The following is a 16,554-nucleotide window of genomic DNA, read 5'->3' as shown; positions in this document are numbered from 1 at the left end:
GCCACTGGCCACCACATGTCCTGTCCAAATCTAGATGTGCAAAACACACACTGGATTTCAAAGGCCCAGTCCCCCCAAAAAAAAATAAAACAAAATATCACATCAATATTTTAAAATCTTGATTACAGGGTGAGATGGTATTTTGGATATACTGGGTTACATAAAATATATTATTAAAATTAACTTTACCAGTTCCCTTTTTAATGTGGCTACCAAAATTTTTTTTTTTTTTACCAGAAATTTTTTAACTGCACGAGTGACTCAAGTGCTAGTTCTCTTGGATAGCGCCACTGTAAAGATCATTGAGGCCAATTTATAAATGGGTCAGTTCACTTGGGAATATTTGCATTGAATGGTAACTGTAGGATCTCAGAGAAGACCCCACATATTACAAGGATCCCCATGGGACAACTTGTTTCTCCTCTCTCCCGCCTCCAACAGGAAGACCCTACTGCCACAGGGGAACTGCTGTTCTCGCTCCTGTTTTTAAAGAGCCGAACGCCCCGCTGGTCAGCTTCTTGACTGTCCACCTGTTGAAGAGGTGCCCGGCAGACCCTGTCACGCCCTTCAAAGCAATAGGGTCACCATAGACCCTTCTATGAAATGTCAAGGCATGACCCCAGGAAAGGCTACTGGGAGATCTGCGAAGAACCCCCTGTTTCAGGAGAAAGATCTGACCTTGTGGGACCCAACTGGAGTTGTTTTTTCTCCCCAGAGGACTTAATGAGACATTAGAAAGAAAAAACCCTCACATGTTTGAAGAACTGGGCCCCAAAACCCACTCACCCGCCTAAGCGACTTGGAAACCCTTCCAGTAAGTTCTGATAATAAAGCACTTCAGCGTCCCGTGTCTTGATTTTTGGCCAGACGCGATCATCTTGTCCTTTTAGTGTGATGGGGAGAGGCCCAGGTTCTGAAGTCAGTTCTGGGTTCAAATTCTGACCAGCTGTGTGTGAGTACAACCTTCTGGGGCTCAGAGGTTTTTAATCTGGAAACTAGACCCCCATCTCACAGGGTGGTCATGAAAGCTCACTGAGAAAACGTACAACTCACGTTGTACAACGTACAACGTACAACATAGTGTCCAACTCCAGAAAACCCTTGTTACGAGCTCATGGTTATCATCACAGTTGGTCTTGGCTCACTCAAAAGTCAAGGTATGACTCTCGACCAATTCCATCATTAGGGATGAGTTTCGCTGTTGTTGCAAAGTCCAAAATAACAGCAACCTAAGACAGTTTACTCCTCTCCCGGGCAACAGTACATTATAAGCCGACCAAAGCTGAAACGGCATATCCACAGTTTGTCCTGGAAGAGTACCAGTGGGTGGGAAGGGGAGGGTGGGGGGAGGAAACCTCTCCCAGCCCAGAGATGGACAGTGCATCAGAACAGGAGAAACAAAACTCTCAGTGTCCCTCAAGATTCTAGACACCAAGACACAGCCCAGAGCCCCTTCTGAGTTTCATTTTTAAAACATAAAATTATAATAAATATACCACAATGGTAGAAAGGCATTCTCCTTGCAGAAACAATTCAACGCAATACATATAAAGCTAGTGTCATGTGTGATGGCCCTCCGCAAACATTTGGTGGGCTTTTATTTTTTGATATTTAAGTACAGTCAGTTTTCATTATTTGCTGATTCTGTATTTGCCAATTCACCTGCTTGCTAATATCTGTAACCTCCAAATCAATAATCATGGTGCTTTTGAGGTCACTCCCAGATATGTACAAAACAGTGAAAAATTTGAATGGCCAACGTGTGCATTCCCAGCTGAGGCTGAGCAAGGCAACACCGTCCGTCATCTTGTCTCAGCTCTCACGCTGTGAACATGTGTCCTTTTCGAGGTATATTTACTAACACGTTTTCCTAATTTGTATTATTTTTAGCAAATCTTTATAATTTTATCTGTAACTATCTTGAACAATTTTGGTCAATGTAATTCTATTTCATAGATTGTTTCTATTGTGGGTGTGATTTTCTCCCTTTTCAAAAAGTTTTTAAGTGGTTAATATTGGTACATGGGAATGCTATTGATTTTTGTATGTTAATATTATATCTAGACACTTCACTGCCAACCTAGTTTTAAAAAGTCTAGGCTTTTTGCATAGATGAGCGTATCTTTTGCAAGTATTTCTTCACTTCCTTTTCAATACTGATTCCTCATCAAGGAAATACAAATGGTCAATTATACTGTCAAGCAAAAAAAAAAAAAAAAAAAAAGTTCAACCTCAACAGATGAATCTATGTGTTTCCTACAATGATTCTCACCCTGACCTCACTGCTCTCTTAATAGCTGTTCTTTGAGAAACGACAACAAGATACTACAGAGAGGCTTTTTAATTTTATTTTTCAAATTGTGGTAACATATACATAAAATTTGTCATTTTAGCCACTTTTTACTACACACTTGAATGGCATTAGGTACATTCAGTGTTGTGCAACCATCACCACCATGTATCTCCAGAACTTTTCTTGTTTCCAAACTGCAACTCTGTACCCATTAAATAACTCCCCATTTCTTCCTTCCCTGACAACCACCATTCTACTGTCTCTTGAATTTTACTACTTCTCCACCTTACAAATGGAATCATAAAGTATTTGTCTTTCTGTGACTGGCTTATTTCACTTAGCATAATGTCTTCAAGCTTCGTCCACGTTGTAACATGTGTCAGAATTTCCTTCCTTTTTCAGGCAGAATATTGTATCTCACACGTGTCTCTCACATTTCATTTATCCATCCGTCAAGGGGCCTGGGCACTTGGGTTGCTTCCACCGCTATGAATATGGGTGTACAAATATTAGTATCTCTTCAAGCCCCTGCTTTCAGCTCCTTTAGGCATACACGAACGCAGAAGTAGAACTGCTAGATAACATGGTCATTCTATTTTTTGTATGTGTGAAAAACCAGAAAGGCTTTTAAATGATTTCTTAGTTCATCGATCTCAACAACATCCAACAATATTTGAAAATGTCACTATAGACACATTTGGGAGACTATTCTATGAACAGACCATGCCTGGGGGTGGGGCGAATTAGTTCATAAACCCTCAGTTACAGTGACTCAAAGTCCTTCTCTAACTTGACCTTTTGGGAGCCCTGGGCTCTGCTCCCTTGGCCCCTGTGAGGCCTCGCCTTCATTTGCCTCCTCCACTCCGAAACTCTTCTTCAGGCTCCCTTGTGAACTGTCACTCAAAGCCAACAATGCAGTGACTCTGGAGTCCCTTCAGCTGCCAGATTTAATCCCAAGACTTTGCCCCCACCTCCTCCCTGGACTGTCACCTTGAAAACCACTGGTTTGTGGGGTCAGTGAACAACTTTCTTGGGTGGACCCCCTCCTTGTCCTGCAAAACAAGCCTCCTCAAAGGGAAAGAGGGCTGTGTCCCCAGGATGACTCTGGGCTGCAGAATCCAGTGATGTCACAAGAGCTGATCACCGGCAAGAACATTCTGGATGTCCAATCGGGAGTCCACTGTCCCCGTGGCTAGAATGGGAGCAGTAACAAAGCTGATAAAAAGAAGCTGGAGCTAGGACTGGGCACTGTCCTCCCAATGACCGAGAGGGGTGAAAATGTGTTGTGGGTGGGAGGAAGGGTGTGGGAGACCCCCAGATATTTCAGCTTCTCCCAGGGATGAACCAGGCTGCACACCCCGTGGGGGATGGGCATGGAAAGTACCAGAAAACAATTCTTTTTTTTTTTTTTTGAGACAGAGTCTTGCTCTGTTGCCTGGGCTAGAGTGCCGTGGCATCAGCCTAGTTCACAGCAACTTCAAACTCTTGGGCTGAAGCAATCCTCCTGCCTCAGCCTCCTGAGAATCTGGGACTACAGGGGCTCACCACCATGCCTGGCTAGTTTTTCTATTTTTAGGAGATACTGGGTCTCACTCTTGCTCAGGCTGGTCTCGAACTCCTGAGCTCAAGCAATCCTCTCACCCTGGCCTCCCAGAGTGCTGGGATCACAGGCGTGAGCCACTGCACCCCGTCCAGAAAACAATTCTTTCTTATCACCTTTGTTTCATTTCCTTCTATGCTTCTCCCTCTCTTCTTTGCCAGGTCAACTTCTATCCCTTGTTCAGAGACGCCTTCCCAGGCTATCCCCAGGACTAGGTGGGAACCCCGTTCCTCCCAGCTAAATGCTCCCAGCCCTCTACCCACTGTCATTTTGTTTGAATATCTGTCTGTCCAGCTCCAGCAAACTGGATGACCCCCAAACAGTGAGAAGGGAAACAAAGATCCTGTGGACACCATGCCCTCGAAAAAGGCTCGCAGTGCCCAGAAGAGTGCTGAGCGCTCAGAAACCACCACAGGTAGGGGCTCCTTGGGCCCTGGGTGTGGCTGGTGGTGTTCCCGCAGAGACCGGTTAGAGGGTGAGGGTCTGGCCACGGGCGGCTCAGGCGGGGTTAGGATGTCCCTTTAGAAAAGACTCCACTGAGGGAGCCTGGGGCAGGGCACTGTCCCTCTGCGAGGACGCTGGCCTGCGTGCACAGGGTGGCAGGTGGCCAGCAAGTGCCTGGTCTCCGGGAGGGGTTCACGGGAGGGACCCTGGGCCAGCAGCTTAGCTGTGTGCCCGCTGGAAGGTTTCCTCCCGAACCTTCTCTAGGCCAGCGCGGCTGACTGTCCTCCTGGCTCTGAATCCTTTTCTGCGTCTCCCTACCCCTCCTCCCCTCTTCCCCTCCCTCTCCGCCCGCCCGGGCGTCGCCTGCCCACAGTCAACTACTGGACGTCGAGGCGCAACGGGGAGGTGCGGCTGCGGAAGCTGGAGGACGCGTTCTACGACCGGACGCCACTCACCGTGCACGACATGGTCATAGATACGGCCACCAGGTTCACCAACTACATCGCGCTCGGCTCCAAGTACAAGAACACCTGGCACCTGCTCACCTACATCGAGTACTACGAGCAATGCCGGCAGGCCGCCAAAGCCTTCCTCAAGGTACCTCGAGGCGGTCTGCGCCTGCGCGCCTCTTGCCCTTCCGTGCGCCTGCGCAACACGCTACCCTTCCCTGCTTCTGCGCCTGCGCGCCGTCCTGGGCACCGCCTCCTGCGCTTGAGCACCGCTCTGAAACCCCGCCCCCTCCTACGCTTGTGCTCCTCTCGCGTTCTGCGCGCGCAGCTCCAGGCCCCGCCCACGCACGCCGCCGGCATCCCCTCCTCCAATCCGAGACAGCCCGAAATGGCGCCAGGGGTGGCAAGGGTCTCGGCGCGACAGAATTACCGCCAGGCCGGGAAGCCCTGCTCTAGATAAATATATGGTGGCTCGTAATAGGAGGATGGGTTATTTCATCAGAGGGGGGGCAAAGGACGAACGGTCAACAGAGGAAAGGGCAAGGCCGAGGCTCCCGGGCAGGCTGGGGGTGGTGGCGGCCGAGCCTCTGGGGCCTCACGAAGGCCTCGCCTCCCCCCAGCTGGGGCTGGAGCGCTTCCACGGCGTGGGCATCATGGGACTGAACTCGGAGGAGTGGGCCATCGCCTACATTGGCGCCATCATGGCAGGGTAAGGGCTCTCCCCGGAGTGCATCGAGGCCGCGAGCCCACCTTCCCTCGAGACGGTCGGGGTGTCATGGGAGAGAGTCCCCGGGACAGGGAGCTCTGACCACAGCTCCACTTGCGTCTGTGCTCAGTGGTGTTTGTCAACAGCCCAGTCCTAAGCATAGCCCAGATTACCCTTCCCTGCATTCTCTAACTGGCGAACTCATATACATCCTGAGAAGCCCAGCTCCCATAGCCCCTCCTGCAGAGAGCCTTCGACACTTACCAGGGCTGTCTAGTGCTGAGCCCTTCCTCCACCCATCCAGAACATTGGGGAACCCCTTGATGAGGGCAGGGCCCAGGCCAGGGCTGTCCCTGAGTCCCCCGTTCAAACAGGAGGTGGGTGTCGGGGACTCCCAGGAACTTTGCAGTTCCCTGAAGGACTCACCCAGCAAGCCCTCGCCTCCTGCATTCTGCTTCCAGAGGCTTCTCTGTTGGTATATTGTCCACCAACACCCCAAAAGCCTGCCAGATCATTGCCGAAAACTCAAAGATGAACGTCATTGTGGTGGATAATGACAAGCAGCTGCAAAAGGTCATGCAGGTCAGTGACACTCCAGCCTTTGGTAGCCAGGAGGGCCTGGTGGGAAGGGGATGGTTTAGGCAAAGGCGTGGTCCTGCCCCAGGACTTTTGCACAGGCTGTGCCCTCTGCCTGGAACACTCTTCCTCCAGATACCTCCATTGCTCACTCCCTCACCTCCCTCCGGTCTTTGCTTAAATGTCATCATGCCCTTGGGAATGTTCTGGAGCACCCTCTCTAAAAGTGCCACCTTCAACCCTGCCCCCAAGCTATCCCGATTCCCCTTTTCATTTCTCTCTGTCACACTGAACCCTATGCTAGCTGATTCTAACATTTGCTTATCCATTTCCATTACCATCTGTTGAGCTGCCCACCCTCAAGGACACACACTCCACGAAGGCAGGGAGTATTGTCTGATTGCTCACCGCTGGGGCTCCAGCGCCCAGAGCAGAGCCCGGCACACAGTAGGTGCTCGCTGAGTAACTGGGGAATGCGTGAATGAGCGCCATGTGCCACTGTCAGAGCTAGCCCACGATGCCCAAGGGTGCCACAGAATCATATATATATGATATATATATATAACCTTCCAGCGGGCACACAGCTAAGCTGCGGGCCCAGGGTCCCTCCCGTGAACCCCTCCCGGAGACCAGGCACCTGCTGGCCACCTGCCACCCTGTGCACGCAGGCCAGCGTCCTCGCAGAGGGACAGTGCCCTCCCCCAGGCTCCCTCAGTGGAGTCTTTTCTAAAGGGACATCCCAACCCCGCCTGAGCCGCCCGTGGCCAGACCCTCACCCTCTAACCGGTCTCTGCGGGAACACCACCAGCCACACCCAGGGCCCAAGGAGCCCCTACCTGTGGTGGTTTCTGAGCGCTCAGCACTCTTCTGGGCACTGCGAGCCTTTTTCGAGGGCATGGTGTCCACAGGATCTTTGTTTCCCTTCTCACTGTTTGGGGGTCATCCAGTTTGCTGGAGCTGGACAGACAGATATTCAAACAAAATGACAGTGGGTAGAGGGCTGGGAGCATTTAGCTGGGAGGAACGGGGTTCCCACCTAGTCCTGGGGATATAAATAAAATTTGGGGAGATAGGGTCTTGCTCTGTCACCCAGGCTGGAGTGCAATGGTGTCATCGTAGCTCACTGCAGCCTCAAACTCCTGGCCTTAAGCGATCCTCCTGCCTCAGCCTCCCAAGTAGCTGGGACTATAGGCACATACCACCACACCTGGCTAATTTTTCTATATTTTGTAGAGATGGGGTCTCGCTCTTGCTCAAGCTTCTGGCCCCAAAAGATCCTTCCACCTCAGCCTCCCAGAATGCTAGGATTACAGGCATGAGCCGCTGAGCCTGGCTTGAGTCATACTTTTAAAACATTTTTGGGTCACTTTTTTCCCAAGAAAACTCTGGACATGAACATGACATCTCCCTGATTTTTACACGTGGACAACTAGATTAAAAAACAATTGGGGAACAAACCACAAAAAGACAAACAACCCAATTTAAAAATGGGCAAAGGGTTGCATAGACACGTCTCCAAAGGAGATATCCAAATGGCCAATGAACATGTGGGAAGATGTCCAACGTCATTCGTCTCCAGGGAAATGCAAATCCAGACTTCCACGAGATCCCACTTCCCACGCAGTGGGATGGCTAGAATCAAAGAGGCAGATAATAGCAAGTGTTGTCAAGGACGTGGAAACACTGGAACCTTTGTGCGTGGCTGGTGGGCGTGAACCACGGTGCAGCCGCCGTGGAAAGGAGTCTGGCGGTTCCTCAAAAAGTTAAACCTAGAAAGACCACAGAACCCAGCCATAACACTCCTAGAGAGAATTAAAAACAGGAATCCCAACAAAATCCTGCTACACAAATATTCACGGCAGCATTAATCACAATCGCCCGTAAGTGGAAACAACCCAGATGTTCATCAGCGAACAAATGGATAAGCAAAATGTGGTGTGCCCACGCCGTGGAGCATTATTCAGCTATAAAAAAGAATGAAGCTCTCACCCAGTCTTCCAAGTGGATTTTCTAAAGTTGCTCAGTGAAATGAACTAGACACAAAAGGCCACAGACTGTGATTCTACTTACAGGAAATCATCAGAATACGTAAATCCACAAAAAAGAGAGCAGATTCGTGGTTGCCAGGGGCTAGGGGAGGGGAAGGACTGCTAATGGGTACAAGGTTTCCTTTTAGGGGGATGGATGGAATGTTCTGGAAGTAGATAGTGGTGATGGTTGTGGGCTGGGGCGTCACCTGCCTTTGCGCCCGCAGACCCTGAGGCTGAGCCGTTGGTGTCTTGCAGATCCAGGGCTACTTGAAGCATCTCAAAGGCATCGTGCAGTACAAGGAGGTGATCCAGTCGGAGCAGAGGAACCTGTACTCGGTACGCCGCAGCCAGGGAGAGGACAGGTGGGGGGCCGGGGGGCAAGCTCCATGCTGGGTCAGGCCAAGAGCTCCAGGAGAGGCAGCTGGGTTGAGGGGGACCCGGGGGCTTTCCCGGGGCCTGTCTGCAGTGGCAACGGTTCCTGGACCTCTCACACGACATCTCGGACGAGAGGCTAGACAAGATCATCGACTCCCAAAAGCCCAACCAGTGCTGCACCTTGGTCTTCAGCTTGACGTCCATGGGCCCCCCCAAAGCCGTGATGCTGAGCCATGACAACGTGAGTGAGGGCTGGGTCCCCAGCTCGGTCCCCAGCCGGCCGCTCGGGCAGCTGCTTCTGGGAACTGAGAGCAGCCAGTCAGCCCCCAGGTGGCTGACAGGTAAGGTGCCTTTCAGATCACCTGGACCACGGCGGCCACCGTTCAGAGCCTTTCTTTTAAGCGTCCGCCAGAGGCGCAAGAGACCTTGGTGAGCTACCTGCCGCTCAGCTACATCGGGTCTCAGATTTTCGACATGTGGGTCGCCATCTCGGTGGCTGGGGCGCTCTACTTCGCCCAGCCGGATGCTGTGAAGGTGAGCGGAGCCCCTCGGCCCCTGCGGGGTGGGCACGGGCGAGGTGGTGGCGGGGAGGGCGGTGGGTGAGGGGCTTCCCTGAGTGGGGGGCTCAGTCCGCATTGGGAATCCCCCCCACCCCAGCCCCAGTTGGTACTTCCCCATCTCTGGGCCTCAGTTTCCCCATCTGAGAAAAGAAAAGTGGGGAACGGATGAAAGCTAAGGTTATGGGGAATGGGAGGCACCCACCCCACCCCTCCTCGGGCACAAACACCACAAGTACAGGAAGCTAAATGGAGCCATTGAAAGTACGTGAGTGTCCTTCAGTGGGTGACTGGATAAACAACGGGGGCCATCCGTGCAGTGGAATATTACTCAGCCATGAAAAGGAAGGAGATTTTGACACCTGCTCCGACATAGATGGACCTCGAGGACGTCGTGCTCAGTGAGAGACGCCAGACACAGAAGGACACACAGTGTGTGGCTCCACTCACGGGAGGTCCCTGGAGTCGTCAGATCCACAGAGGCAGAGTCAAGTGGTGCCAGGGACTCTGCCACGCCTGCCTGAGCAGGGTGGTCCCCGCCCGAGCTCTGGTGGCCCCCGTAACCCTCTCGCTGCGTCACTCATGACCTGGCCCCCGGCCTGGGATTTCAAACACCAGGGGCAGGGGGTGGGGGCGGCCGTGGGCAGCTCTGTCCAGTCTGGCAGGGGGCCGGGGTGGTAGGGCGCGGCTGAGGACCCCCCGACCCGTCCGCGCAGGGCACTCTGATTGACACGCTGCGGGAGGTGAGGCCCACCACGTTCTACGGTGTCCCGGGGATCTGGGACCAGATGGCCGACAGCCTCAAGGCCAGACACCTGGGTGCCACCATGTTTCGGAGGAAGTTCGACAACTGGGCCATGGTGCTGGGGCTCAAGACCAACTTGAAGCAGATGTTTGGGTGAGGCTGGGGCGCGGGGGCCGCCTGCGCCGGGGGCTGCCGGGCCGGCCGGGCGTCCTGAGGCCGAGCTCTGCTGCGCGTGTCTGCTCCCCAAGGCAGAGGCAGCTTCCGCTGGGCTTTGGCCTGGCCAAGACATTGACCTTCGACCGGACCAGGAAGTTCTTCGGCCTGGAACACTGCCGGCAGTTCTTCAACTTGGGGCTGGGGCTCCCCAGGGCCACCCTGGAGTTCTTCCTCAGCCTCAACATCCCCATCTTCGAGTTCTACGGCCAGACCGAGTGCACCGGTGTCCACTCTGTGTCCAGCCACCGGGCCTTCCAGCTGCTCAGGTGGGGCCCGGCGCAGGGACGGCAGACGGAGAGGGCGGCGAGGGCCGAGCTTGGACCGTCCCTTCTCCTCGCCTGGCTGCCGCGAGGGCACGTGCGGTCCCTAGTGAACGCTGTCACCCTGCTTGGCTGTCCCCCACCAAGGAGCGCAGGTCCAAAGACAAAGGGGCGAGTGGACCTGCGGGGGATGAGTTCAAGCCCCTTCCAATTTGTATTTTGATTTGCAAACTGCTGTCCTCACTAACGGCGAATCATTTCTGACACCCTGGTGTCTCAGGCGAGAAGCACTGTATATGAGTGTGTCTATTGCTTTGTGAAAGTCACCTTCAAATTTAGGAACATAAAACAACAATTCATGGCCCGACGCCGTGGCCCATGCCTGTAGTCTCAACTACTCGGGAGGCCAAGGAGGGAGGATCGCTTGAGCCTAGGAGTTGGAGGCTGCAGTGAGCTATGATCACACCACTGCACTCAAGCCTGGGGGACAGAGTGAGACCCTGTCTCTAAAAAAATTAATAACTTCTTTAATAAGAGGTTCAGGGGCTGCTATGGTCTGAATGTTTATGTCCCCCTAAAATTCATTGTGAAATCTTTTTTTTTGAGACAGAGTCTCGCTCTGTTGCCCAGGCAAGAGTGAGTGCCATGACGTCAGCCTAGCTCACAGCAACCTCAAACTCCTGGGCTCAAGCGATCCTCCTGCCTCAGCCTCCCGAGTAGCTGGGACTACAGGCATGCGCCACCATGCCCGGCTAATTTTTTCTATATATATTAGTTGGCCAATTAATTTCTTTCTATTTTTAGTAGAGACGGGGTCTCGCTCTTGCTCAGGCTGGTTTTGAACTCCTGACCTTGAGCAATCCGCCCACCTTGGCCTCCCAGAGTGCTAGGATTACAGGCGTGAGCCACCACGCCCGGCCTCATTGTGAAATCTTAACTCCCCAGGTGATGGTATTAGGAGGTGGGCCCTTTGGGAGGTGATTAGTTCTTGGGGGCAGATTTATTTTCTCACAGTTCTGGAGGCTGGAAGTCCAAGATCCAGGCACCGGGATGGTTTGGTTCCTGGTGAGGGCTTTCCTCCTGGCTTTGCAGACAGTGCCTTTGTGCCGTGTCCTCACATAGTGGGGACAGAGCAAGCTCTCTGGGGTTTCTTCTCGTAAGGGCACTAATCCCGTCATGGGGGCCCCACCCTCATGAACTTATCCAACCTTAATTACCTCCTAAAGGCCCCACCTCCAAATACCGTCACCTTGGGTGGGGCATGGTGGTTAGAGCTTCAACCTAGCCTGGGGGATGGGATACAATTCTTTCCATAGCAGTGTGTGTCCCAAGTGTTGGCCGGGACCAGTTTCAAAGCTGCCCTGAGTCTCTAGACAGCCTGGGGAGAAAGAGGACAGAGGATGGTGTCCAGGTACCCTGGTAGGAACCTCAGACTTGGAGAAGCTGAAGCACTAGCCCTCCAGTTTCCAAAGAGAGAAACCGGGTGGTGGAAGCCCTCATTCTTGCCTGGACTATATTAACTGTTTTCTCTTCCCTGCCTGGAAACCTTCAACAGCAACTATATCTATCCAAAGTTGAGTTTATTTATTTATTTTTTTGGAGACAAAGTCTCACCCTGTCACCCAGGCTGCAGAGCAGTGACATCATCATAGCTCACTGCAGCCTCCAACTCCTGGGCTCAAAAGATCCTCTTGCCTCAGCCTCCCGAGTATCTGGGACTACAGGCGCACACCACCACACTTGGCTAATATTTAATTTTTTTGTAAAGATGGGGTCTTGCTATGTTGCCCAGGCTGGTCTCAAATTCCTGGGCTCAAGCAATCCTCCTGCCTTGGCCTCCCAGAGTGCTGGGATTATAGGTGTGAACCACCACACCTGGTCTATGCACGTCTTGCCTTGTCACTTGGGCTGCTGTTTCGGTTCCTGGGGGACGGGCTGGGTGTGAAGCCTCCATGTGCCCCTCAGGCTTGGCTCAGAGCTGGGCTGGGCCAGGTTGCTTTCCTTCCACTCTGCAGGTCTACACCCTATTTCCTTCTCCATCTGCCCCCACTTTGGATTCGTGGGACTCTAGGAGCCGAAAGCAAGACAGAAAAGACTTAGGATCTGAGTGGTTTTGTGGATAAGAGGAAGAGGGGCTGTGAGCAGGGGACAGGAGTCCCTACTATGATGGGGGATGGTATCCGCCCATGTCTAACGCTCCCTCTTCCTGCCCACTCCCCACAGCTGCGGGAAGCCGTTCCGGGACACCAACACCAAGGTGCTCGAGGGAGATAAGGATGGCATCGGGGACATCTGCATTTGGGGCCGGAACGTCTTCATGGGTTATCTCAACAACAAGGAAGCCACGAAGGATAAGATTGACTCCCTAGGCTGGATGCACACAGGGGACCTGGGCTTCTTGGATGCTGATAACTTCCTGCACATCGCAGGCAATGTGAATGGTGAGCAAGGCAGGGCTGCCATGGACAGTGGTGCAGGTTGCACACAGCACAAGTTTGAAATGAGGGCTGACATCCAGCTTGGAGGAAGGGGGTGTCCTTTGTATGCCTGGGATGCATCTTTGATGTCTGCACGCAGAGGGCCCCTTGCAAGCTGGGGCTGCTTTGGGACAGTTTCCCCACCCCAGACCCCCACCCAGGCTTCCACGACACTCAACTTGGGGTAGCTTTACAAAGACGAATGCCCCCTCCCTTTCCACACATAGATATCATCACGCTCAGTTCTGGGGAGAAGATCAACCCGGGCCCCATCGAGGAGCAGGTGAAGATGTTCATTCCCATCGTGCATTACGTGGTCCTGGTGGGCCAGGATATGCCGTACCTGTGCGCCCTGCTCACACTGAAGGTGCCTGGGGGCTGTCCTTGGGCCCCGTGACACTGGCATGGAAGCCAGTTGGGTGGGCTGCTGGCGTGTCGTAAGATAAGGATGCTGAGGTTCGGGGGACAGGGGCCCCCCCGGCCCTCGGGGGCGGAGGTGTGAGTGGCACATGGATTGAGAGCGCCCGGACCCTGTCCCCTCTGGCAGTGCCAGGTCAACGTGGAGACAGGAGAGCCGCGGGACGCGCTGACCGAGGAGGCCGTGGATTTCTGCCGGAATCTCAAGAGCCACTCCACCAGGCTGTCGGACATCATCAACAACCAGGACTCCATCGTCATGGAGTACGTCGATCAGGCCATCGACGTCATCAACAGAGAAGCCAGGTCGGAGAGCGCCAGGATCGTCAAGTGGACCATCCTCGACACGGACTTCTCCATCGGTGCCGGGGAGCTCGGTGAGCTGCCTGGGCGGGGTCCCGGATCGTAAGTGGCATCCGGCAGCCCTGGGCTGAAGCTGAGCGTGGGTGGCATGGGCTGGCAGGCCGTGGCCACGTGGTCTTGCCTGTGCCATTCAGCGAGACATGTTTAAGTCTTTTTTCTTTTTTCTGAGACAGAGTCTCATTCTGTTGCCTGGGCTAGAGTGCCGTGGTGGCAGCCTAGCTCACAGCAACCTCACACTACTGGCCTCAAGCGATCCTGCTGCCTCAGCCTCCCGAGTAGCTGGGACTACATGCTTGTGCCACCATACCCGGCTAGTTTATAAAAAAATTTTTATAGAGATGGGGTCTCACTATGTTGCCCAGGCTGGCCTCAAGCAGTTGTCTGGCTTCAGCCCCCCAGGGTGCTAAGATCACAGGCGTGAGCCATTGTGCCTGGCCTGGCGTCTGCGGTCTCACATGTGGGAATTCTCAGGGTGCTCTGGGATGGGCTTCCAGCACCCAGTCCCTCTGCTAGCCACCCAAAGCGTCCTGCTGCCCTGTGCCCTGTCCCCATTTCTGCGTCCCTACAACGGACTCGGCCCTCTGACGCCTCGACACCTCATCCTGTTGGGTGGCGGGGGCTACCAGCTGCCGTATGGGGACCTCCCAGGAGTGGGGGGTGGGAAGGCCCCACTGCGGACTTGCTTCTCTTGCAGGGGTGACCACGAAGGTGAAGCGGGGCATCGTGTACAAGATGTACCAGGCTGAGATCGAGAAGTTTTACGAGAACTAATAGCGGCAGCCGGGAGGGGACCCCACGAGTGGGCTCCAATCTCGGTGAAAGGGGCCACGATCCCCCTCTCTGTCCCTCCTTGTGAAGGAGCTGATTCCTAGCGGGAGGGAAACGAGTCCCAGCAAGGGGACCTGGCGTTAAGCGGCATGCCTCTCCCGGGGGAGGTGCTTTAAACCGAAAAGAATAAAATCGGTTCCCTAAAGCAGTGGCTGTCACCTGGGGGTGTCTGGGAGCAGCTGGGGAGCCGCGCTCCTGGCGCGGAGTGGGTGGAGGCTGGGGGGAGACGTAGCACCCTGCAGGGTTCAGGACGCCCCCGCAGGCCAGGAGCAGCTGCGCAGCACCGAGGTGTCCACAGTGCCTGAGCTAAAAGGATCCTCACCCTGGCTTCATAGTGAAGGTTCGGGAAGCATCAAAACCCGCCATGACAAAGCTCGGGGCTTTCTTTTCTTTCATTTTGAAAAATGTACACCTTAAGTGAGAAGCGTGGGGTTCCCTGGGCAGGCCTGTCGTCAGCCCAGGGACAGGGCCCAGCTGCCTGCAATCACCCTGAGGTGCCTATAAGGGAGGGGAAAGGGCTGAGACCAGCTGCTATGTACAGGGTCAGGGGACACCTGGGCCCACGGGACCTGCACAATGGATTTGCCACAACCACTTGGGAGACAGACTCCTGGTTCAAAGGGCGCGTGTTAAACCCCATCTGGCACCCGATGCGTAGAAGAGGTGAGATAATCCCACAGACACGCTGGGAGAGCAGGGCATGGGGGCTCTGGTGGGGTGAGTAGCCACGCGCACGGCTCCCACTCGGGCTGGAATCAGCTGCCAGCCCGGGGCACACTCCAGGGAATTCTAAGAAAGTCACACACGCAAGGAAGCGGCAGAACAGAAACATCACAAGACAGAGGCTGTGCTTAGAACTGACACCCAAGGAAACAGAGCTATTTCCCTGGAGAAATACCCAACTATATTATCACGTGTGGTTTTCAACAACAATGATGAAAATCACAAGACATGCTAAATGGAAATAAAACAAAACACAGTCTGGAGAGCCAGGGCAAGCGTCATACCTGGGCTTAGATATGGCACAGATTCTAGAATTATCAGACTGTGCATTTTATTTATTGATTGATTGATTGATTGATTGAGACAGAGTTTCACTTTATTGCCCAGGCTAGAGTGAGTGCCGTGGCGTCAGTCTAGCTCACAGCAACCTCAAACTCCTGGCTCAAGCAATCCTCCTGCCTCAGCCTCCCAAGTAGCTGGGACTACAGGCATTCGCCACCATGCCCGGCTAATTTTTTGTATATATATATTAGTTGGCCAATTAATTTCTGTCTATTTATAGTAGAGACGGGGTCTCACTCTTGCTCAGGCTGGTTTCGAACTCCTGACCTCGAGCAATCCCCCCGCCTCGGCCTCCCAGAGAGCTAGGATTACAGGCGTGAGCCACCGCGCCTGGCCAGACTGTGCATTTTAAATAAGAATTATTAATATGCTAAGAGCGCTAATGGGGAAAACAGACAACATGCAAGAACGGGTGAATAATGTTAAGCAGAGAGATGGAAACTCTAAGAAAGAATTGGAGGGAAATGTTAGTTATCAAAAACACTAACATACGGCTAGGCACAGTGGTTCATGCCTGTAATCCCAGCACTCTGGGAGGCCGAGGTGGGAGGATCACTTCAGCCCAGGAGTTCAAGGCTGCAGTGAGCTATGATGATGCCACTGCACTCTAGCCTAGGTGACAGAGCAAGACTGAAAACATAAAAAAAAATTTATTTATTTATTTAGAGACAAGAGTCTCACTCTGTTGCCCAGGCTAGAGTGCCATGGCGTCAGCCTAGCTCACAGCAACCTCAAACTCCTAGGCTCAAGCGATCCTCCTGCCTCAGCCTCCCGAGTAGCTGGGACTACAGGCATGCGTCACCATGCCCGGCTAATTTTTTCTATATATATATTAGTTGGCCAATTAATTTCTTTCTATTTATAGTAAAGACGGGGTCTTGCTCTTGCTCAGGCTGGTCTCTAACTCCTAAGCTCAAGCAATCCTCCCGCCTTGGCCTCCCAGAGTGCTAGGATTATAGGCATGAGCCACCGTGCCTGGCCAAAAAAATTTTTAAAAAATTTAAAAAAAAGATGGGACAAATAGAAAACTAGAGTTGCTATGGTAATATAAAAGTAGATTAAAGAGGAGGATCGAGATGGCGGACGAGAAACACCGCCAGACAGAGTGTCTCTGCAGAAAAGACAGATTCTAGCAGAAATTAGAAAAAAGAAG

At 53.1% G+C, this 16,554-nt stretch overlaps 2 protein-coding genes and 1 long non-coding RNA gene across 8 annotated transcripts in view; 2 read left to right on the top strand and 1 right to left on the bottom strand.

The window, feature by feature from the left end:
• LOC105869659 (long-chain-fatty-acid--CoA ligase ACSBG2-like) overlaps positions 1 to 845 on the top strand; it is a 31,931-nt gene extending 31,086 nt beyond the window's left edge. For 2 of the 4 annotated variants that reach the window (XM_075998028.1, XM_075998027.1), the window contains one exon: positions 442 to 845. In XM_075998028.1, coding sequence (XP_075854143.1) covers positions 442 to 590 — 149 coding nt within the window. In that variant the 3' untranslated portion in view covers positions 591 to 845. The remainder of the gene's footprint in view (positions 1 to 441) is intronic. The other 2 variants (XM_075998030.1, XM_075998029.1) reach the window with 1 other exon arrangement.
• Positions 1 to 5,417, bottom strand: part of LOC142864825 (uncharacterized) — a 32,995-nt gene extending 27,578 nt beyond the window's left edge. For both annotated transcript variants that reach the window (XR_012915124.1, XR_012915123.1), the window contains exon 1: positions 4,793 to 5,417. This is a non-coding gene — a long non-coding RNA (uncharacterized LOC142864825). The remainder of the gene's footprint in view (positions 1 to 4,792) is intronic.
• ACSBG2 (acyl-CoA synthetase bubblegum family member 2) lies at positions 3,453 to 14,481 on the top strand. 2 transcript variants are annotated; one of them, XM_012761661.3, is made up of 14 exons: positions 3,453 to 3,565; positions 4,188 to 4,308; positions 4,711 to 4,934; positions 5,407 to 5,495; positions 5,954 to 6,074; positions 8,354 to 8,434; positions 8,565 to 8,714; positions 8,831 to 9,007; positions 9,747 to 9,928; positions 10,024 to 10,257; positions 12,475 to 12,692; positions 12,956 to 13,095; positions 13,276 to 13,522; positions 14,203 to 14,481. In XM_012761661.3, the coding sequence occupies exons 2-14, from the start codon at positions 4,248 to 4,250 to the stop codon at positions 14,277 to 14,279; spliced, it is 2,001 nt and encodes a 666-aa protein (XP_012617115.2). In that variant the 5' UTR covers positions 3,453 to 3,565; positions 4,188 to 4,247; the 3' UTR covers positions 14,280 to 14,481. The 2 variants fall into 2 exon arrangements, with proteins under 2 accessions (XP_012617115.2, XP_012617118.2); XM_012761664.3 differs by lacking the exon at positions 10,024 to 10,257.
• The last annotated feature ends 2,073 nt before the right edge of the window (positions 14,482 to 16,554 follow it).

The sequence above is a fragment of the Microcebus murinus genome, chromosome 27 (genome assembly GCF_040939455.1).
Source record: "Microcebus murinus isolate Inina chromosome 27, M.murinus_Inina_mat1.0, whole genome shotgun sequence".
In the NCBI taxonomy this organism is placed as follows: Eukaryota; Metazoa; Chordata; class Mammalia; order Primates; family Cheirogaleidae; genus Microcebus; species Microcebus murinus.
Note: the sequence above shows the minus strand (reverse complement) of the source record. Positions and strands in the feature narration are given on the sequence as shown.